At 42.4% G+C, this 22952-nt stretch overlaps 1 protein-coding gene across 1 annotated transcript in view; it reads right to left on the bottom strand.

Moving 5' to 3' along the window:
- Positions 1–252: 252 nt before the first annotated feature.
- Positions 253–22952, bottom strand: part of hk2 (hexokinase 2) — a 58158-nt gene continuing 35458 nt past the window's right edge. Inside the window, exons 6-18 of the mRNA XM_062543128.1 lie at positions 22730–22829; positions 22363–22546; positions 18838–18999; positions 18187–18420; positions 16587–16891; positions 8857–9005; positions 6737–6856; positions 6154–6249; positions 5130–5229; positions 3547–3730; positions 3190–3345; positions 1891–2127; positions 253–1752 (exon numbers count right to left, since the gene is read on the bottom strand). Of these exons, the coding sequence (XP_062399112.1) occupies positions 1611–1752; positions 1891–2127; positions 3190–3345; positions 3547–3730; positions 5130–5229; positions 6154–6249; positions 6737–6856; positions 8857–9005; positions 16587–16891; positions 18187–18420; positions 18838–18999; positions 22363–22546; positions 22730–22829 (2169 nt within the window). The 3' untranslated portion in view covers positions 253–1610. The remainder of the gene's footprint in view (positions 1753–1890; positions 2128–3189; positions 3346–3546; positions 3731–5129; positions 5230–6153; positions 6250–6736; positions 6857–8856; positions 9006–16586; positions 16892–18186; positions 18421–18837; positions 19000–22362; positions 22547–22729; positions 22830–22952) is intronic.

Below are 22952 nucleotides of genomic sequence, written 5' to 3' on the forward strand. Positions count from 1 at the left end.
ATAATTACTTGAAACTACTTAACTATTTATTTGGTAATATAGTATTTCTAACAGAAATGTGTAACCTGGGGACATAAAAGTTCCCATAATTGAAAAATCATAAATTTAATTTTGCAAGAGAAAGTGTGCCGAGTGTCTAACTTCTGTGATTGTTGACTTAAGGGTTCTCCAACAGACCTGTGGCAGAAGCGGTGTGGAAAAGTCATTCTGTTTTCTCTAGAGAAGTGTTAAGAGAAAATCATCTCAGAAACATTTTAAGGGGATGTCTCACTTTTTTCTTTTTAATAAGACCAACAATCTCAGTCTGATGGCTTGTGAAAGCATTACATTGTATTTACCTGGCTATCCATGCCAAGTCACAGTGTTCACAGACCTTCGAGTTTTCCTTGAGATAATAAAATAACCAAAAATGTGCTGTAATCTAACAGTTTTTCCATTGTCAACCCACCTAATATTACATAGTTATAATAACTGGTTTATAATGAATGTTCAGAGAAACAAGAAATTTTACTTTTTGATGAGTTTTTAAAAAAAAAAAAAAAAAAGAAAGAAAAGAAATATGACACTGACCTCAGTAGATAACTTATTTGTTTACAAAGAAGAAACAAAGACATAAACTCTAAACACGTCATCTTTGTTTCTGATGGCCACGGTAACAGCATAACTAAAAGAACAAGCATTCAGTTCCCTTAACTGATCTCCGCTCCACCCTTCCCAGAACACACACAAATGACTTTGGTCATGCTTTACTGGGATAGTCCCCTTTAACCTGCAGATCTACAGATGCTTAGGTTATCAGTAAACTATCTGTTGACACACTGTAAACTCAAATGTATGGTTTAAGTTAAGATTAAGGGATGGTTTCGGTTAAGTTTACGTTCAGCAATTGTTCAACAACAATTTTACATACTGAACCTGTATCTCAACAGATCATTTCTAAAGTCTCTGTCGACGGACTATCCAAGTAAAGTTAACATGACTTCAGATTCCTGCACACGCTATATGAAGAACACAATCCAATCCAAATAAAATCAGTTAAGATCCATTGCTCACTATGAATAATCTGTTTAAAATGTGAAGTGTTTTGGAAGGTTCACAAATTCAGAGCTGAACAACAAATCACTCTTCTTGAATATCATGAAGAAATGTCAAATGCTGTTTCTGTGCAAAGACTCTTGTTCTCTTCAAATCTAACAGTAACTAATGACTACATTCTAAAAACACTTTTAACTTGTCAGCTTTGTCTTATCAATTACACATTGATTACAAACATTTAAAACTCCATTGATTGTACATTCACAGTATAAAACAGGAATTTGTAATCTTGGAAAGGACACACTTCTATTAAAGAACAGTAATATCTTATAACTGGAAGTAATCTCTCGTTTCAAATTCAACACATAAATAGCAATGGGCACACATAATTTAAGTGTTACACGCCAGCAGAAGAGTTATATATATAGTTATATATATATAAAGTTTTTTTCCCCCACCATTCATTCCATCTGCTTCCTCATCACAATCACACGTCAGCGTGGCACAGCAAAGTCTCTCAAGGACATAGTTTCCCTTTCAAACCCCTCGTCTCTTCGCCTCAAGTGCAGCCTCCACTACTTGGCCTCGTTTCGCATGCGACAGGCCACTGCAGTGATGAGGGCAGCCCCTTTCCCACTACCGTCCTCCGACTGCACGATAGACACCTCGCACTGCGGCGCCAGTTCACGTAACGTCTGGCGCAGAACGGTGGAGAAACTGACAAGGAGATGGAAATGAGTTAGAAGTGTTAGAAACAGTGTCAGTACAAATGAGCGGTTCAAGACACCTGTTGTGCTCACACCTGTAGATAGATACTTTACACACACACACACACACACACAGGTTATTACTCACTGCGGGTGCAGCTTGTAGAGCGTTCCATCTACTCCCACGGTGACACGGAGGTGCTCAAGCCGGCGGTTCTGCCGGATCTTGTCGACCACAGCAGCAAGGCCGGCGCCACAGAGCTGACCGGCGCGGCGTGCCACCACGGTACACACCTCCTTCACCAGGATGCTGTCGTCGCACGTGCTGCTGGTCAGGCCCAGGTGCTGCAGGATGGCGCGCACCTGACGCAGCGCCAGACGGTCGCTAACACAGACACGCGCACACACACACACACACACACACATACACACTTAAACAGTAAGCATGACAGTCTACATACCTGCATCAAAACCCAAAACAAACAGTTTTGGCCCCCAGTGCTCCGACGGCCCTGTGTGTCTGGGCACAGCTCTAAACATCGACACCTAAAAACATCTAAACCAACAACATCAAGACTAACAACAGTCCCTAATGGTTACTGAATTGCAGGACTTAAGTCACCTGATAAACAGTGTGATAAGACCTGACCACTGCCAAACCTGCCGTGACCATATGTAGTCCGTTTTCTTGTATGCTATGCACTATCAACGCAATGGTAAAATGGTAATTCAGAGGTGCAGTTAATCTTTAGTCCAATTACTACCTGGCCTTTCAATGTACTGGCCACTTACTGCACTTTCCACTTACCCTCCTTGGCTAAACCTTTCCTACACTAACCTCTATTTCATGGGTGACAGAGCATTTCACTGCCCTAGGAACTAGCTCCTCTGTGAAAGAAAGCAGTAGGCAATCTCTTCCAAAATCAAAAGGCCATTTTAGATCATATTCCTGAATATGAAAAAACATATCATACCTTTGCAGTCACTGAAGATGTACGTTTGCATTTGCTTTGAACACTAGAGAGAAAATGCTTTGCGTTTCATTTGAATGGATTCAGTGTAATTGCATGGGATGTGTCGGGGAGTGAGACACCACAATACAGGTCGAGTTAGATAAGCGCTGGCCAATGGTAGATTAGAGTGTAAGGAGAGAGCATTCAGGCACAGTTGAGGGCAGCTCGGGAGCAACACGCTCCACTGGACTGGAAGGGCAGACACAGCCCATGCGTTTGACCCCTGACCTCTTTTAAGAGGACAGTCATTTCTGAGCACAGGCGTGAGTGCATGGATGTGCTGGCTGTGTCAGTGGCAGCAAAGCAATCAATCAATCAACGCTAAGGCCTTGGCAGTTAAGTGCTACGCGCTTACACGACGCATTCATAAGCAAAAGAGAGAGACATGTATATCAAGACATCCATCCATACTGTATATACTGTACATACTGTACCTCTCGATCTGTGAGAGGAACTTGGTCTCGAAGATGCCACGTGTCTTCAGCCTCTCTGAGAGACGGCCGCGAAAGAGCAGCCCCTTAGAAGTAAAGTCCAGCAGGACGTTCCTCACCACCTCCCCCAGGTACATGCCACTGATCATCTTCTCATACCTGTGTACACACACACACACACACACACACACACACACACACACACCACACACACCACACACCACGCACCACGCACACACACACAGCAATGAACTCCTTGCAAAAAAACACCCTACTGTCCTAAAAACAACACCCTACATCTCCCCGACACACACACACACACACACACATACACACACATCTGGTCACGCTGCAACATACCGCTGCTTGCCGGGGTTGGCCGAGCACTCGTCCACGGCGTGGTCAAAAGTCGTGCAAAAGTCGTCGAGCTCGCCGTGGTCGCCAAAAGCGCCCCACTCCATGTTGATGCACATACGGCCTTCGTTGCCCTCCGCCAGCTCCACATTCTCCATCTCCTCCATGTAGCAAGCGTTTGTGCCTGTGCCTGGTAATGGGTTACACACAATGCGCATCCATGACGACAAGGACAGGGCACGCACACGGAATGCAATTACACAGAATTCCTTCACAGAAACCTGTCAGGGGTCTTGATAACACCCATGGCTTCATTGTGGCCCTCTCAAACGTCCTTGTGAGAACAGTGAAGGGACCTGGCATTAGTGTGGTCCTTGTGTTGGTCACTTCCCCCCACCCACCCACCTCTCCTGATAAGTTCTCCACAATGGTCACAATGGTCCTCACTCCATTCCATTGAGGCCATCCAGGGCAAGTAATGCTTGTGTAAGGTGCACAGCATCCTCATCGACCCCATACCACCCAGTGTTCTATTCATTTATTTATAAAGCCATACTCTGCTGCTCATCATTCTACTCATCCTGCACATACACTTATTCTGACTACTCTTAGACTGTTACAGTTTCTGCACTACAATTCGCTATGTGCGTTGCACAAACGCTTTTAGTAATGTCGTTTGATTTCCGGTGTGTTCGAACCTGCAGCTATTGCTATGGTAATTAGTGTCTACACGGACCCGGTTGAGTGTTGCACCTAGCGAATCAACACGTTACGATAAAGAAGGATTTGAGCACGTTGAAATTTGTATTATTGGGAAAACAAGATATTCTGTGTCTTAGTGAATATTTAAGGAGCAGAATAAAACAGAAGATGCCGTTTCAATATAGTTAACGCTCCACCGGAAGTCAAACGGCAGTACTAAGTGACTTTAGGGCACTGAGCCCATAGCCACGTTTCCATGGACACTTATATTGATATATGCAGTGTAATCAACAGAATACGTATACGTATCTATTATTCTTACTACACTTATAAATGTTACTGCTACTACACTGAACATATCTGTACATGCTGCTCATACTACATACTGTAGATACAAATATGTGAAGTGTATTAGCAGTAACCTTATAGGAGTAGACTATAAATATGGCGTATTAGTATATTATCCTGTTTTGTCTTTACTTTGTATATCATGTTACACTTTTCTGCTCTTCTGGTTAATCTAATCTAATGGGCTCTTTTGTTTTGTTGCCATTTTTACCTCCGCCAAAGAGGTTACGTTTTCAACAGGGTTTGTTTGTTTGTTTGTCTGTCTGCTAGCAAGGTATTGGTAACTCAAAAAGTTATGAATGGATTTCGATGAAACTTTCAGGACATTTTCTGGATCCAGGAGGCACTTGGCAGAGGTCTGCACTCTCTGATCACTTTTCTAGTTTGCCATGCAATGTAAGAGAAAGCCTTGTGATGCATTTCTAAAATCCACATTTTTCCACGTTTTCCAGGATGCGTGGGAAACGTTTATGCTGCAAGATATGCACGATAAACTGAATAGTAGTAATTCATGATAAACTGAATAGAAGCCCACTTACCCACAATGAGCCCCACTTCGCAATAAGGATCCTCATAGCCACAGGTCATCATGGTACCCACAGTGTCATTCACCACTGCCACCACGTCCAGATCAAACTCCTGTGGAGGAAAGAAGGACGAGGAAGAGGTCAGGGAGGGAAAGAGCCATAGAAATACAGCCAGTTAGCGGTCTCTATATATGACGAGTTCAGATGCAAAACCCTCTCAAATCCACCTCTGTCAAAAAAGAGATAACAATGATGAGTCAATGCTCTCCACACATACCGGTAGTATACGTTCATCAAACAATTTCACTTCAAAACCCACTAAATACCACTCTCCTCCTGGTCTGAAATATAGATTAAGAATAGATTTAAAAATGGCAATTTAAAAAGCAAAGTGTTAAGATGGTCTTGAAGGGTTTTGCATCTGAACTCTTCATATGTTTACATGAGCGTATGGTACTGCATGTCCTGATGTGTAGTGTACATTTTGTGTGCATTTGTGTGAATATACTAGTGTGCATGGGGGTTTGTAGACATCCATGAAATAGCAGCGTGACCAATCACTACTGAATCTAATTATGCCGGTATGTATAGTCGCTGTGTTGATATTTTCACTTCAATATTTCTACAATTGTAATATTTCTATAAATATTTCTATATTTCTAATATTATATTAATATTTCTACTATTACCACCAGTATTTAGTCTGATGGCAATAGTCTCAGATGGCAATAGTCAGAGATGTATTTCTACAGTATGTGTGTGTCTATGTGTTTTATGTCTGAGGAAGGGCTTAGGTCCCGAAACATAACTATTGGTAGGTAGTATTTCTTTAAAAAGAAGAAGTGGAACTCCACAGAGGATGTGACTAATGAGAAAGAAAAGAGAAGGGACAATGGTAGTGAGAAAAACTCCCAACATGAGTCATTCTGACTCGTTTGCTAGCAGGAGGGCAAATGTAGCAATTTTCAAATAATTTCAGCTCCATGCCTTCCTTTAGCTGGTAGGGAGGATGGGAAGCGCAGGCAGTTGCCATTACCTCGTGCCTGTGGATGGCGTCCTTCAGAAGGGTCACCACGTCCTGTCCCTCACATCCCGTGGCCCTGAAGCCCTTTGTCCACTTCAGCAAGATGCCCTGACAAACAAGAAATGTGCATACAACAGAGCCACATAAAAGAGTTTGTGTCACCCACATTACCACGGCAAACTCTGGAGCCCTCACAAAAGCCCACACTGCTTTTCTTTTACTGTAATTTTCCGACTATTAGCTTCAGCTTATACATTGCTTTCGCAAAAGCAAGCCATGAGGATAGTACACGGGGCAGTTTTAATGTGGTACTAATATGGTTTTGTTCCTATTAACTTGCGTAAATCACTGTCCTGTGGCTTATACACAATGTGGCTAATTCATGGGTTTCATCAGGTCCCTTTCCACAGGTGTATAGAATCAAGCACCTTGATTATCAATGCAGACTGCATGGTGCTTGATTAATACTGTGGAAAGGGACCTGATGAAACCCATGAATACACAGGAAATTACTGTGTAGAGGATTTGTTCCTGCTTAGACAGTGAGGAAGCAAGCGGAGGTATGAGTGCAAGAGTGCATCCCGCTGCCGCTTACCTGGTCAAGGCGGTTCTGCTGACAGGGGAAGGAGAAGGTGAATCCCAGAGGCAGGGAGGCCCCCTTCATCCCCATGTACTCCATGAAATCAGCGATGCAGTTGACGATGTGGTCAAACAGCTGAGGTGGCATGGCAGAGAGAGAGAGAGAGAGAGAGAGAGAGAGAGAGAGAGAGAATGACAATATTATACAGACTTGGAGAGACTGAGGAAAAGTACTGCCAGAATTATTTTCAATGGCCGATGTTATAGTGCGTTCATGCAGCTCGGAACCTCGGAGGACCCGCCTTTAAAAAGTGTGTTCATGAGATCAGTTCGGAAAATAAATACAGGAAACACATAAATATGTTATTAGAACTGCTTACTATGGTTGAGCATGAAGGAAAATGTCTTGGGCGAGTGTTTCTATCTGTGTTGTTAATTTAGTGACAAATTACCTAGCCTATTCGTAATGACAGTGAAATTCACCTCTTGTGTTGTTGCAAGGGAGGCCGTCGTGGTTGGAGAATATGATAGTGACGTCAAATCGGACACCTCGGGGCACAAAACTTCCGCACGCGTCTCCGAGCAAAAAATCCAACCCGACCTAGCGTTCATGTCATTTTTCCGCTATCGGAGGTCAGAAACTTCCGATGTGCATGAACGCACTATTAGACTAGGGGTCACCTTACAGATGGAAACAAATGATGTCGTCCATAAGGATTGGCTGATCCTACCATCTTTGAAACAAATTGCCAATCTACATAGATCTTCTGTCCACCAATTGGCTTGTTTGTGAAAATGTGGCCTCAAATGAGGACATCAGACTCTATTTTTTTAAAAGGTGGTGGTCACTCATGACACTGACTAGCTGAAACTAACTCTGCCAATCCTGATCCCACAATAGAGACAGAGAGAGCACGAAGCTCTACACAAGTACTCCTCTATTACATGGTAGGCTTCTTGCGAACGTCTTATGTACATTCAATATCAATTAGAGGCTGTAAAGACAAGCTTTTCAAAGGCCATGATTGCACTCCAATCCCATAATGGATAGTTCCAGTCCTTGATTATGATTGGCTGAATCACGTTCGATGCCATTGTAAAAACCAACACAAACATACACCTTGATCGCATTCCGATATATGCAGTAACTGTTTTAGAAAAGTATCAATAGTTTATACTGATTACAGCCTGGGTGTCGTGCCTAACAACGCCCCTTAGCTGTTCTAAAATCAGTGTAGTCAATGGTCTCTCGGGGCTTATTGCTTAAATATACTGCACACTACTCAAAAAATCGGCTTTAGGGTGAAATTTCAGGATGAACCTAAAATCCACTACAACCTTTACATATGAACTTAATGTGACCCCCTCTAAACTTTTGGATATGCATGTCCAACAGCTCAATGTTTCAATACTTTCTGTGTTTAAACATAAAATTTTACTCAAAAGCCAGACATCCCTAACAGAGTAGTGTACATCTGCATAATGTCTTTATTTTTAGCTTCTGTGAGAATAATAGGCTGCTTGCATGAAAGGCTCCAATATTTGTTTTCCGGCGGAGCCAGGTGTGTTTGAACCTGCCACTGTTGCGTGCGTCAGCACATTACGATAAAGAAGTATTTGTGCACGTTAAAATTTGTATTATTGGGCAAACAAGATATTCCATGTCTTAGTGAATATTTAAGGAGCAGAATATAACAGAAGATGCAGTTTCAATATACTTAACGCTCCACCAAAAAACAAACGACAGCACTGAGGGCCTTTAGGTGCTGTGTCCACCAAACGCATTTGTTGCGCCAACGGTGACAATTTTCAACATAAAGTCTATGTAGCCCAGTGTTCATAGACCTGAGCGCCCTCGGCAGAAAAAAAGACCGTTGACCGTTGACCGCTGACTGTTTTTTACCGCACCGCTCAGAGCGTTCAAAGTTGAAATCTGTTCAACTTTTAGAACAGCGCCGGGCTCGTCAATGTCACTTCTCGTTAAACTGTCTCTGGTTTTGGTAACATAGCAACAATAAACACTTCTCGAAGCACCGAGAAAAGGAGGTTGAGGGCGCTCTCAGCGTAAAAAACGTGCTTGGTGGACACAGCACCTTAACAGCAATCTTGAGGTCAGAGAGGCGTGTGGAAGAGTACCTCGTCTCCGGTGCCCTGCATGAGGTCCTGAGGTATGGCGTAGATCTTGTTGTGCATCTCCACAGTGCGCTTCTTCCCGCTCCGCACCTTCACCAGCAGCACACGGAAATTAGTTCCACCCAGATCCAAGGCCAGGAAGTCACCTCGCTCTGCAATCAGCAAGAGCAAGAGCAGAGCAATTCAGTGGGAGTGAGTGAGAGTGTGTGTGTGTGTGTGTGTGGGTGGGGGGGGGTTATCACATACTGTAGATGCATCAAATAAAACAGATGACAAATTCGTAATCCAAATCACACACTCACAATAAATAGAGCGTATAGGTCACTAAATGTTTGGTGCATGGATGAGGTTGGGTGGGTTAAATACTGTAGACTGGTAACACTTTACTTGATTGGTTCGTTCATAACACATTCATAACAGCTGTCATGAACTGCACATGAAGCATTCATGACTGTATCATGAAACATGACTCAACATTCATACCAACCATTTTATGAATGTGGAAGGCAAAATGTCAAAAAGTCCAACAATCGCAAAGCAGCATTGCTGTCTTTTTTGTTTAAGCCAACCTGATCATGTCACATCTTAGTCAACGGGGAAGTCCATTGTCCAGGAGAATTTAGTTTTTTGTTTGTCTGTTTGTTTATTTTATGATAGTAACCTCTGAAGAATGCATAATTGTCTACACCAATGACTGTATAATATAGATATATAAAACAGGAATGTCCAACCATTCAGAGGTCCACAGATGGTCAGTAGTTCACTTCCCAGTATGATGAATACTTCACAACTCGTATAGCAATGTGACATTTGTGACTTCATATGTGACGTCATAAAATATTCATGAGATGTTTACAAACGCTGGAGAGGATTCATAATACCCTGTATATGGATTACTAGATTGTTGGACTTCACGCTGAAAAGTGGTTGCATACAGTACATACATGAGGAGGAACATATATGGTGTACATATGAAAGGAAATTCACCAGACTGACATTTCATAAGCCATCCTGTATTAACAATGTGGCACCATGGTTATATGCAGAGGGGAAAAAAGAGGGGAGAAAAAAAAAATCATGTAGTTATGGTTACAATATGTGCCAAATCTGTAAAACCTGTGAGCCACATCCATTTCAAAAAGTAGAATTATACAGCGCAATCACATAGGGTTTAAGGAAGATGGTCTTTTCCTTCACATGGAATCTTCATTTGTGGAGTCAATTTGACACATTTCTGTAGAGCAGCAACATGAAGAAGCATGAAATGCACTCCCATGAGGACAACGTGTCAACCGCAAGGACCGCAATTATGGGCTGCTGTAAAGAACATGACCCTGCATCAGTATCTGCCAATATCCGCCTTGTAGACCTGTTGTTGACAAATCCATAGGACCTTTATTGATGGCAGTGGCTAATGTTTATCGGTCACACTGGATCAACTCTGCACTAATAAACAAACAAATAGATATCAATATTTGTATCAGTTATCGGGTTTATTGCTGTTTATTTTTCCATCACTAAAATTAGTCTCATTAAATCAAAACTGATGTTCAGATTGATTTTGTTGAGTGTGCCGACTAATTTAATTTTAGCAAAGATGCAGATTGAAAAGTTTGAGATATCAATGTGTAATGTGTTGGGGATATTAAAATCTAGGACTGCCTAAGCACCTCCTGAAATATCTGGTGATATTAAAATTTAATTTCTACTGTACACCTCCAGGCCACTAGGTGGCACATAACCATTAAACTGTGTTCATGTCCATTCTGCCTGCTCTGTTTTGGTTGTGAACAGAATCAAACCTTCTTTACTACTTCCTCTCAACATCCCTCCTCGATCCTCGATGCTCGGTCCTCCAGACATGTTCCCACTGATCTATAACTAGCACTGGATAGACTATCCCAGAGCGGTAGATAAAACAGAGTGGCGACACTCCCATAGACCTCCATAGGAAAAAATGGCAGCGCTTTTTCCAGGCTATTTCCTTGTTGTGGGACTTTTGGAACGGTTTACAGCCAATCTCTTGGTCAGTAGTTAATGAGTTAATTGATTACACCTTCCGGCAGCATCCTAGAAGTACATCCCACCCTCCTGCAATTCAGCCATTCAGCGCAGGGTTTTTGGAACTTTTGATCACGTGGCGGCGACATCAAAGCGCGTCGCAACTCTCTCTCTCTATGGCTCTGGACTATCCCATTGTTTGCCGCCCCATCATTCTTTATCTAGATCAGTGAGAAAGAGGACCGAGGAAGGAAGGGAGGATATATAAAAGACGAATGAGAGGTACCCTACTGTATGTCACCACACAACTCATTTGGGGTTGGTGTAGCAGCCCATTGAGAATTTGATCATTTGGCCCTACCCTGACCACACAAACTAACTCTGACCACTAGTAACCCTGCATAATCTTGACTCCTCTGGTGGATCAGTGATTTTTCATACATTAAAACTAAGCGTGATCTTGGCCATGTGGTTCGCCACAGAACATGAGATTACAGAAGATGAACTTGGCACTTAATGAATTGAGGACAGTCTCATGCTTATTGACTCATGTGTCTGGTCAGGCTCCTGTCAGGCTCTGCAGAGGAGGGGATTTTGACTTTGTTGATTCTTTGGCCTGGATGAACCGCACACCCGAGTCAGTGTGGGGGCCATGGATACAGCAATGCCATTGGTGGTGGAACCAATCATTGGCCTATGCAGACCTATTGCACATGCTCTGGCTAAGAAAAGCTGCCCCTGTTACACAATGCTTCTACTTGGCAACATGGAATCGTGTCCTAGTGTCCTTGTGCTAGTTACTGCAAAAGAAATACTGTCTGCAATCTGCGATGCGGAGATGGAGTCCGGACACATGACATGGCAGAATGAAAAGAGATATTGGTCTGGGCTGGCATAATTGATTTAAGATGAATGCTACAGTATCTAAACTCTTCAAGGAATAACAAGACATTTATTACTTGGCTCTTAAGAGTGCTGCACTCGCATGAATGGGCCGTCCCAAGGTTCCAATGTCTATAATATGCATCTATATGACATAGGTATATAATGATCACTGTCAATGGCAAGGGCTTTTGGTGCTTTTGCCTTTTTATCTTTCATATAATTCCGCAGGAGGTCCATTCGCAATAGCAATGTAATTTCATTGGCCGGGTTTCCCAAAATTGTTAAGAAGCTCTTAAGTGCTAAGAACTTCTTAGGAGCGTTGTAAGAATGTTCTAAGAACGCTCCTAAGAAGTTCTTGGGACTTAAGAGCTTCTTAACGATTTTGGGAAACCCGGCCATTGAAAGTAAGACGTTGCCACGTAAGACCTCAAAGTGCCAAGTTCTATCTGGGACTCACTAAAATGTTGATATTGTTCTCTGTTAACCATTTACTGCATTGTCTGGCTGTATGCTTTGGATCATTGTATGTTTCAATGGTCAAATGGTGCCTATTTGGGCAGATCTCTCGGCAGATAAACATTACTCCGGCCAAGTTGCATGTATGAATGCGATACCTGGAATCAACGTGGCAACTGGGAGGCTGACAGCAGTGCCCCTCCCATTTCTGGTAGAACACAGAGATTTCTTAAATTCTGTGCGAATTTATATTATAGACATCCTGGTAAACATTGCTTTACCCCACGTCTCCACATGAAACTAATACTGTCTGAATAGGGTTTATAACACATTGTGTCTGGTTCATAAGTGAAAAGCAGAATGTAGAAAGCAGGACACCGGAAAAGTATACCAAACTATCTTCTCCAGATGAATTTGAATAATGAGTGGTAAATGAGATGGGATGGGATGGGATATGAAAGAAAGAAGGATGCACTGTGTATCTCATTAATTAGGCAATGAACAGACAGATAACAATGAAAAACATTTCCACATGTATCAAGAACATAATATTGAAACCATCTTTAGTCATGAAAGGACACTGAAAAACAAATTCATATTCAAGGCTTGCTAATGGGTCCTTTGTTGCCATGGCACCCATGTTGATGGCAGCCTTTCCAGTAGCTCCTTTCCCCCCCCCCCCCCCCCCGACACCTTTTTTCCTGACATCATTTCCCTGCGCAATTAGTGCAGGATGTGTTAATTGAGTTAAGTGCGGTATAGTTTTGAAGATGGTTACTCCTTGGTTGCAATCTCGTCTATTCGAAGGAAGAGCTGCTGGCTGAACAGACGGGCTGGCATGCAACACTGCATACCGGCAAACCTGAGGAAGAGGAACCATGGCTACATGGCTACAGAGCTGGTGATAAAGTAAAAGTAAGGATATGAGATGGAGATATGAAACATTGCTTCCATTCTAATGGGGAACATGAACCCACTGGCAAATAAGACGGACGAGTGGTCATCGCTAACTAGATGTACCACAGAGCGTGTGTGTGTGTGTGGGGGGGGGGGGGGGGGGGGGGGTGTGGCTGGTGGACATCAATAGGGCTCGGGCACACGCCTTTGCCTTCTAGGAATATTGCCGCCATGTTGGTAGCGCACCGAACGTAATATCCATTCATTCAGATGCAGAAGACAAGAAGCAGAAATATAGTATTAACGATTCTTTTCCTCCTGCTATCGTGGGTTGCGCTGTTACACCCCACTACACAGCAATATACGACCAGAAGTCAAAAACTAAAGTAACAGGAACACACTAATAGGCGGGAGTAAATCCATAGTAATCCAGTAGTAAACTAAGGAGTGAGGCTGCCAATATGGCCGTGTCCGCGAAGTTCTCACGTCATGATCCCGAGCCCTATTATATTTATATGTTGCCATGAAGGAGGCTTTTTAACAGCTCTAGGTCGCAACATTTGCCTCGGATTCTACTATCTGCCCAGAGGGCACAGTATATCATACCACCGTGGGCTGATGGTTGTGTGAATTATCTTGCAAGCGTATGTCGCTTCAAACAAAGCCTCCTGAGGTGTTAATTGTCATTTCAGGTGACTTCACCCTGTCCATGTCATGCTGGACTCAACTGATTTTTTAACCAATTTGTAAACTGTCCAACAAGGAAAAACAACATTTGCTTGCTGTTTCACAATGTTAAGGAGGCGTACAAGGCCAAAGGCCTCCCCTCTCTTGGAAAGTCTGACTACAACTTGGTCAATCTGCAGCTGTAGTATACCCCCCTTGTATAAGGTAGCCCAATACAACATGGTCCTTTAAGGGACCATCCCCTGAAGCTGAGGGTGCCTTGAGAAACTGTTTTGAATTCACTGACTGGAGGTCACTTGGCAAGGACATCGAAGGCCTTACAGTACATACTGCCTGACAGACTACAAGGATTTCTGCATTGATGTGGTTGTTCCTGTAAGAACTGTGTGTTGCTTCCCCAACAATAAACCATAGGTGACCTGTGAAGCAAAGGCTGTCCTCAACAAGAAGAAGATGTCAGAAATCTCACCTGTTTATAACACATATACCGTCCATTTAACATATGGTGCGCTTTGTTTCGTAAATGTGAGTTAATTTTTTTTCAACATAGATGTAGGCCTACTTTACTTTGAGTTGGGTATGTCGTTCAGTAGGGCCAGTTCCTCTTGTTTGCCCATTAGTGGGGCTAATTGGGTACCCTGGCTAGCTAGTGCCGGCCTGATTAGAAGGGCCTTGTGATTAATTAATTGGATGAGCACCTGTGCATTTAAATGTCAGTGTTGGGAGTGCTAGGAGCTTTTTTCCCCCTTGAATGCACGTAATGTGCGTTTTGGCAGTTGCTCTGAGCTGCTGGAGCTGTTTCAGTCAGGTGCGTGTCTCATCGTTTTTCTTTTGCTTGTTGTAAGTTATTTGTCTAGTGTCTGTCTGCTCTTTTAAGGAGATATTTACCTCCATTTTCACTTCTGTATACATTTTCACTCCGGTTTTAGATTCGGTTGAAATAAAATGATATTTTCTCATCACCCACTTTCATTGTCACTAGCTGCGTTTCCATTGACCATTAAATTGCGCAAATTAAGATTTGCGAAAAGAAATGTGGTGAATGGAAACACACACATTTCGAAAAAACTCACATTTTTCGATAAAAAGTTTTTGCGCTCGGGTGAGGTGGTATTTCGAGCGTATCGACATTTATATATTTCGCAAAACTGCAATGGAAACACTTTTTTCGCATCTGACGAGTCACGTGATCCAACAACCGGATGTTAGGAGGAACGAAAACGACGAAGAAGACTGTCGACAGGAAGTGGTACCGGGAGAATAATATAAACAAATATTTTTTTTTTCATTGAAAGTGGCTCGTGTCATTCTAAAATGTTGAATCCACAGCTCCTCTGTGAACTCGCCGACAACACTTTCTCAAAAACGCTGCGCAACCGCTCAACTAGTTTTGTTTACCCATAGCAACTAGTTCTAGAAACTAATCAACTGGGCTGATCCAGCTGATCTACGAAATATTCCACTGACATGGCTGTGCCTGTGACATGATTTAAGCATAGGCCTACAACAAACTCCTGTGAAATATGTCATTTTTAATTTTATGTTTCTGCCCCACCAAAACGTAGGCCTCCTCCGCTGATGTCTCATATCCCAATGACTGATAATCAGCGTTAGTGCCGTGGTGGCAATTTGAATGCATTTAGTGTAGCCTAAATCTGGGTTATGTTGATAACCGCCATGTCTCCTAATGACTTACAGCACGCGAGAATACACAAGATTTTAATTTAGTTAGCCGAATGTAATGGAAACACCGCAATTGCGAAAATTGTGATTTTCGACATTAAGACAATATCGACAAAGTTTTTGCGCATATTTGTAATGGAAACGCAGCTACAGGCTTCAACAGTCTTCAACAAGAGGACAAAGAGAGACAAGGAGATGAGGTCATAACAGAACAAACTGTGAAGGAGAACTACTGGAAGAAGCTGGACCAGAAATTGCAAGACAACAATTCATGGGTTTCATCAGGTCCCTTACCACAGGTGTATAAAATCAAGCACCTTGATTATCAATGCAGACTGCATGGTGCTGATTAATACACCTGTGGAAAGGGACCTGATGAAACCCATGAATACGCTACGTGCAAGAAAGGCTCTCTGTACGCTCGTTTGTTTCCGGTGGAGCCAGGTGTGTTTGAGCCTGCCGCTATTGATAATGCAATTAGTGTATACACGGACCCGGTTGGATGCTGCACCTGGAAATCAGCACGTTACGACAAAGAAAGATTTATACGTGTTGAAATTGCTATTATTAGTTGAACAAGATATTCCGTGTCAGAGAGGAGGATTTAACGAGCACAATATAACAGACTGTTTGCTAAAAACAGTGTGGACAGTCAGCCCTAAAAATCGGATATGAGAAGGAATCAGATTGGGATCACATTCGTCTGCAGTCTGAACGCAGCCAAAGAGTGTCACAACTTTGTCTGTCTATGCCCCTGGCCTGATCTGATGTTAAAGGAAGAACTGCTGTTCACCGCAGAGGATGCATACCCTTCTTTTTTCTGTGTGGGCAATAACCCAGTCTTGCACCAGTAAACCTATAACTCCCTTTTATGGTTATGGTTATGGTATGTAGCAGACGCTTTTGTCCAAAACGACATGCAAATAACAATATAATAGAAAGAGTAAACAAATTAAAAAGTTGACAAGACTACACCAAGGAGAACAGCAATAATAGAAAAACAATATCCTAATGAAATTCAATAAATACTACAATATACAACCCATAACTGTCTGTCCGTCCATCCGTCTGTCCGTCTGACCTTCCACCACCCCCCCCCCCGCCCTCTTTTCTCAATCACTGACCTGTGCCATTAGGCGTGGACCTAACGTAGGTAGGGAGCATCTTGACGGTGGCATTGCCATGCGTGTCTCGGGAGAGACCACGCTCCATCGCCTCGGTCATGCGCCCTTTGACCTCCAGCAGCTGGTCGTGGCTCAGCCGCAGCTTGTCGAGAACACGCTGGCGCTCGGTATGCTGATTCGCCAGACGATGTGCAACCGCCGTTACCATGGCAGCGCCCTTACCACTGCCATCCTCAGAGCGCAGGAAGCGTACGTCACAGTCAGGTACCAGCCTCCGCACCATTTTATGGAGTCGCCGGGCAAACCTGACAGAAGACAAAAACGAGGGCACAAGAGCAGGAGTTGGATGGAGCCAGAAATTAGGGGTGGAACGGTGCATGTGTTCATATTGACCTGAAAAGGTACAGGCGTCACTGTTAGGTGCATGAATTTACACGGTATATCGCATGCAAATGAATTTATGTAATGCGGAAGTTCTGTTAGTAACAGTTAGTACCATGGTTAGTACTGTTAGATATGCAAGGGACACTTCTTTAGCGACACCTAATCTGTAGCCTCGCCTTAGCTCTGATTAGTGCCTTGGTAGCCAAGCTCCGCCTATGTACGTTACAGTTTTTTGTCAGGTTGACGCTCAAGTGAGTCAGTCAGAGATAGAGTATGGCGAGTGGTGGTGACCTTCAAGAGGACCCGCCGGCATCTTTAAGATTGCAAGTTTGGCAAAACTTCAGTTTCCCAGTCAGTTACAGCAGTACAGGCGAGAGTGGTGAATAAGACGAGGACTGCATGTCGGCGCTATTCAGCAGTTGTTGGGTATACGAGTGGAAATACATTCAACATGCTAATGCATATCTGACGCCATTATCCAAAAGTCCAAAGTCCAACTTCTCCTCGCTACAGTGCTTCACCAGCCTTTAGTTACACATACAAATAGGGTCAAAAAAAACATCTTCAACTATCTGCCATCTTCACTATGACACTAGGTGGGCATTTGTGTTCTGCTTTTCTCTCCATTGTACCAAACTTGTACCTAACCTGATGCAGACAGTCTTTGTACTTCAGTGTACCTAACAGAAAGGGACAGGGAGTAAGAAAAGCTATTGAGAGGGTGATAAAAGGAGGGAGAACGGAAGAATGGTATCAAAGAGAAACCTTGAGACAACTTGAGTGAGTTTTCTTCCTCAGCTTTTCCTCAATCAAGATGTCAAGGTTTCTCTTTGATGCCATTCTTCCGTTCTCCCTCCTTTTATGAGAATGAGTTTTTCTTCAGAATTTCCTCAATAAAAGTAATTCCACTTCGAAGCAACAGAATGCAGGAATTTGCCACTTTTTTAAGGCATGTTTTATAAGCCGTTTTGACTCCATCTTCAAATTATTTCTGAGGCCAAAAAGACACCAATTAGGATGCTAACAAGTTTTGATCATAGCCAAGTATGCTGTTGCCGTTTGCCAGCCAGTTTAAATGCAAGTCAGCCGCCTAGTTTTTGAACTTTACAGACTGTTGGTTGGAGCTTGGAAATGCACCCGCTCATTTCCTTGTTTCTGTGAGCGAGTGTTCCTGGACCAAACACTGCAACACTCTTTCTAGCCTGTGGGAACTCACTGAGGGTGGTTCTTGTAGACGGAGCCGTCCACGCCCACGGTGGTGCGGAGCCTCTCTGCAGCCTTGTTGTCCCGGATCTGGCGCAAGACAGCGGCCAGGGAAGCGGCGCAGAGCTGGGAGGCGCGCGTGGACACGATCTGACACACGCGCTGTGCTGCCACGCAGTCCTCCGCCGATGGGGTCAGACCCAGGCCCTGCAGGATCTGCTCCGCATTCAGCAAACCCTGATTATTCCTGCAGCAAGAGGGGAGTGAATACGTGACACGGATGTTAAACACAGAAGTAATCTGCAGAACAAAAGAGCAAAGATAAGAGTATAATAATCCATCTATTCATGGACTTCTTTTTTTAAATAAATAAAATCATCTTGACAATAGAAGATACACTTGGTAACACTGGCAATAAAAATGTATGTGTAACTATTTTGTGATAAACTTTCAAGAACAAATAGTAGAGGTGAATCTCAGCAAGCTGCTTTGCAATATCTTAGCAACGGGAAGTGTAGTACAGTGCCAGCCATACACTTCAACATACTGTATTTTCAGGGGGAAATCATGAGGTATTCTGTGGGAACTTAGAACTGCCATTTCCACCACACTACTGAACTGAGGACAGAACAGGAGCAACCTTAGAACCCCAGATTGTACTGACTTCTCGTTCTCGATATCGGAGATGAAGCTCGTCTGGAAGTGTCCCGTAGTCAGCAGCTCTGGCGTGGTCTTGCCCTGGAACAGGTGCCCCTCCTTGGCCATCTTCACCAGAATGAGGCGCACCAGCTCGCCCATGTACAGCCCACTTATCATCTTCTCAAACCTTCCAGGGACACATGAAGACCAATGGGTTTACTGAACACAAAAGGCTGCAGCTAAAAACACTGAAACTTAAGGATAAGCAAAGTCCTTGGACGGGCGAAAGTCTTTTAGTTCACACAGTCTAAACAATGGCAAATTAATCTACTGTTAATTACAGTACCACTGTTACTGATAATGGATTTTAGACAGGGAAAAATCCAGAACGATCTAATAAAGGTCACTACCAAACTTTTCTCAATTGATTCTATAGTACTTTTCCGCGTAGAATCCATTTCTGCTTGGGACATTTTTATATCACGCATAGTTAATGAGATAATTTGCATATTTGAATACATTAGGGCAATTCCATATCAGTTGGAACAGGTCCGACACCATGGTCCTCAGTTTTTCCTGATTTTTGGTCCAAATGTTCCTCCATGTCTCATTGGAAGAAAACCAAAATTTTAGCTGGGTATCTTGTTTAGTTTCTGAGATATGGCTCTTCAAATGTGGTTAGACGTGTCCTAAAAAAAGGCTGAAAATTCCTGTATTTAATGAGCACCACTTTTTTTTAAACCCCTCTCCTCTCTTAAGGCTTCCATATTATTTTCTAAAAATTTGAACACTGGGGCAGTACCCTGTGTTGTTGTCCAAAATCACAAAGGAATTACAGTCCTTCCCACCATTGGAGACTTATCCATCGAAACAAACCCATATTTTTTTTGAAAGCAATGAAAAAAAAAACTGTTTTTGTTCTCTTATGGTCATGAATGCCTAGCACTCACATTTTTAAAACTCTACATATTTATAGTCCATGAGTAAGAGAACATGTTGATAAAATATTGAGAGGTTTTTTTTTCTTATTTCGAGGCTATGAGCCTTCAAAGTTGGCCAAAATGGCGTTTTTTCCTAAAAATGCCACTTTTATTGCCTTTTTCCAAGGACAAGATGAAATGCAAATCCAACATTTCTTTTTTTCTGCAATAGTGTGGCACTTCGTAGACCATATGAATGTGGTAGATCCGACCTGTCCATTCTAATATCCCCACAGCACATGTCTGAAGTTAGAAAAAATGAAAAATAGTCTTGGCTGAAGGAGGTGTTGGTTTGATTTGTATGAACCTCTTAGAAGGACAATATGGGGTGTAAACCCATTTTTTCTGTTTGAGGGATCAGAATGCCATCTTGTAAATAGGATAAAAATGTTGTATCCCATTTCTACTGTTTAGTGATCCCTTAAAATATGTCCAAAAGTTGTCAAAAATGAAAAAGGCAACTAAATTGGGCTTAAATGGCCAAGTGGATCAAGTCACACAAGGTTAAAAATGTAATATAAGACAGATGAGAAACTGAGGGAGAACACTGTGAAATGTTTAACCCTGTTACGATGGCCTTTGAACCCACTGTGTCCCTAATATCCTGTGATAACCGGAAGTTGGTTTAAAACAGGAAATAAACTTTAAAAAGGCTATATCTAGAGAACGGAAGGTAATCGAAATAAACATTCACTTCTTGCTTGATCCTCATGGGCGAATTATGTCTGATGGAGCAAATCAGATTGAGTCTACGACTGTTCAATAGTTATTCGCAAAAAACTATTTCCCATTGAAATGAATGGGAAAAAAAACAAAAAACTGTAAGTGTTGAGGCCAAAATCATGGTTTGAGATATTGTGTAGGAGTATGTTTCAGACCATTTGGAGTTGATCGGTACCCACTTTGTGTGACATAAAAAAAATATTATTAATTTAACTTGGATGGATATGGATGACCAAAAAGTGTAGGATTTTCACTGGTCCTAGGGTTATGTTTATCTAAGTGGATCTCAGGTTAACTGTCCAGGGATACCATTAGAACAAATCACAATGCATGCTGCATCCAACGGTAACTCCAACAGCAACCAGGAGACAATATGCTTCATGCAGAAGAAATTTGTTTAATGAGAATGAACCTCAGTTAGGGACACAGTGGGTTCAAAGGCCATCATAGCAGGGATTATACATTTAACAGTGTTCTCCCTCAGTATCTCTTGTCTTATATTTCATTTTTAGCCTTGTGACTTGATCCACTTGGCCATTTAAGCCCCTCAATTTAGTCGCCTTTTTTCCCCCATTTATGACAACTTTTGGACATATTTTAAGGGATCACTAAAGAGTAAAAATGGGATATAACATTTGTATCCTGTTTACAGGATGGCATTCTGATCCCTCAAAAAGATAAAATGGATTTACATCCCATATTGTCCTTCTAAGAGGTTCATACAAACCAAACCAACACCTCCTTCAGCCAAGACATTTTTTCATTTTTTCTAGCTTCAGACATGTGCTGTGGGGATATTAGAATGGACAGGTCGGATCTACCACATTCACATGATCTACAAAGTGCCACACTATTGCAGAAAAAAGAAATGTTGGATTTGCATTTCATCTTGTCCTTGGAAAAAGGCAATAAAAGTGGCATTTTTAGGAAAAACGCCATTTTGGCCAACTTTGAAGGCTCATGGCCTCGAAATAAGAAAAAAAAAACATCTCAATTTTTTTGTCAACATGTTCTCTTACTCATGGACTATATATATGCAGAGTTTTAAAAATGTGAGTGCTAGGCATTCATGACCATAAGAGAACAAAAACAGGCTTTTTTTTCATTGCTTTCAAAAAAAAATATGGGTTTGTTTCGATGAATAAGTCTCCAATGGTGGGAAGGACTGTAATTCCTTTGTGATTTTGGACAACAACACAGGGTACTGCCCCAGTGTTCAAATTTTTAGAAAATAATATAGTAGCCTTAAGAGAGGAGAGGGGTTTAAAAAAAAGTGGTGCTCATTAAATTCAGGAATTTTCAGCCTTTTTTTTAGGACACGTCTAACCACATTTGAAGAGCCATATCTCAGAAACTAAACAAGATACCCAGCTAAAATTTTGGTTTTCTTCTAATGAGACATGGAGGAGCATTTGGACCAAAAATCAGGAAAAACTGAGGACCATGGTGTCGGACCTGTTCCAACTGATATGGAATTGCCCTAATGTATTCAAATATGCAAATTATCTCATTAACTATGCGTGATATAAAAATGTCCCAAGCAGAAATGGATTCTACGCGGAAAAGTACTATAGAATCAATTGAGAAAAGTTTGGTAGTGACCTTTATTAGATCGTTCTGGATTTTTCCCTGTCTATTTGGCATTTTGACATTTCAGCATTTCCAGTGGGATAAAACACTTTATAATTACTATTTTTAACATACTCAAAGACAGGCAAAAAATATGGAACTTAACATTTCAATATGTATAATAAACTTATGTTTAGTGGTATGTATTCTGCCCTACCAGGCAGTAACCATGGTGGTGAGCCTTTACATGACTGAACAGGCTCAGAGCTGTCACTTACAGCTGCTTGCCAGGGTTGAGCGAGCCTGCATCGATTTCCACATCGAAGGGGGTGCGCAGGTCATCTAGCGCCCCATCGTCGCCGAAGGCGCCCCACTCCATGTTGACACACATGCGACCCTCGTCGCCCTCCACCGTCTCAAGGTTGCGCATCTCCTCCATGTAGCACGCGTTGGTACCGGTGCCTGTGGGTCGACAAATCAGCAACCACACTTTATTTGATTTAACTCTACGAGCAAGACAAAAATAACCCAAGATATAAATAAATACCTTTTATCGTTTAGAGTGGGATTTAAGAGTGGGAAAAAGGAATCATCAGATGTGTCATGCTTTTGCTAAACAGCAGCCCACTTGTGAGCATGACTCACCCACAATGAGGCCTATCTCGCAGTGGTGGTCGTCAAAGCCACAGGTCATCATTGTTCCAACGGTGTCATTAATCACAGCCACAAGGTCAATGTCAAAGTCCTAAAGGACAAAGGGAGGACGAAAAGGGGCAGTTGTTTTAAGTCAGTGTCCGGAGAAGGTATTTTAGCTGAATAAGAGACAAGAATGGAGTGAAACAGCATCGCATTTCAATGTTACACCTCA

This window comes from Sardina pilchardus, chromosome 8, assembly GCF_963854185.1.
Source record: "Sardina pilchardus chromosome 8, fSarPil1.1, whole genome shotgun sequence".
NCBI classification, from domain to species: Eukaryota; Metazoa; Chordata; class Actinopteri; order Clupeiformes; family Clupeidae; genus Sardina; species Sardina pilchardus.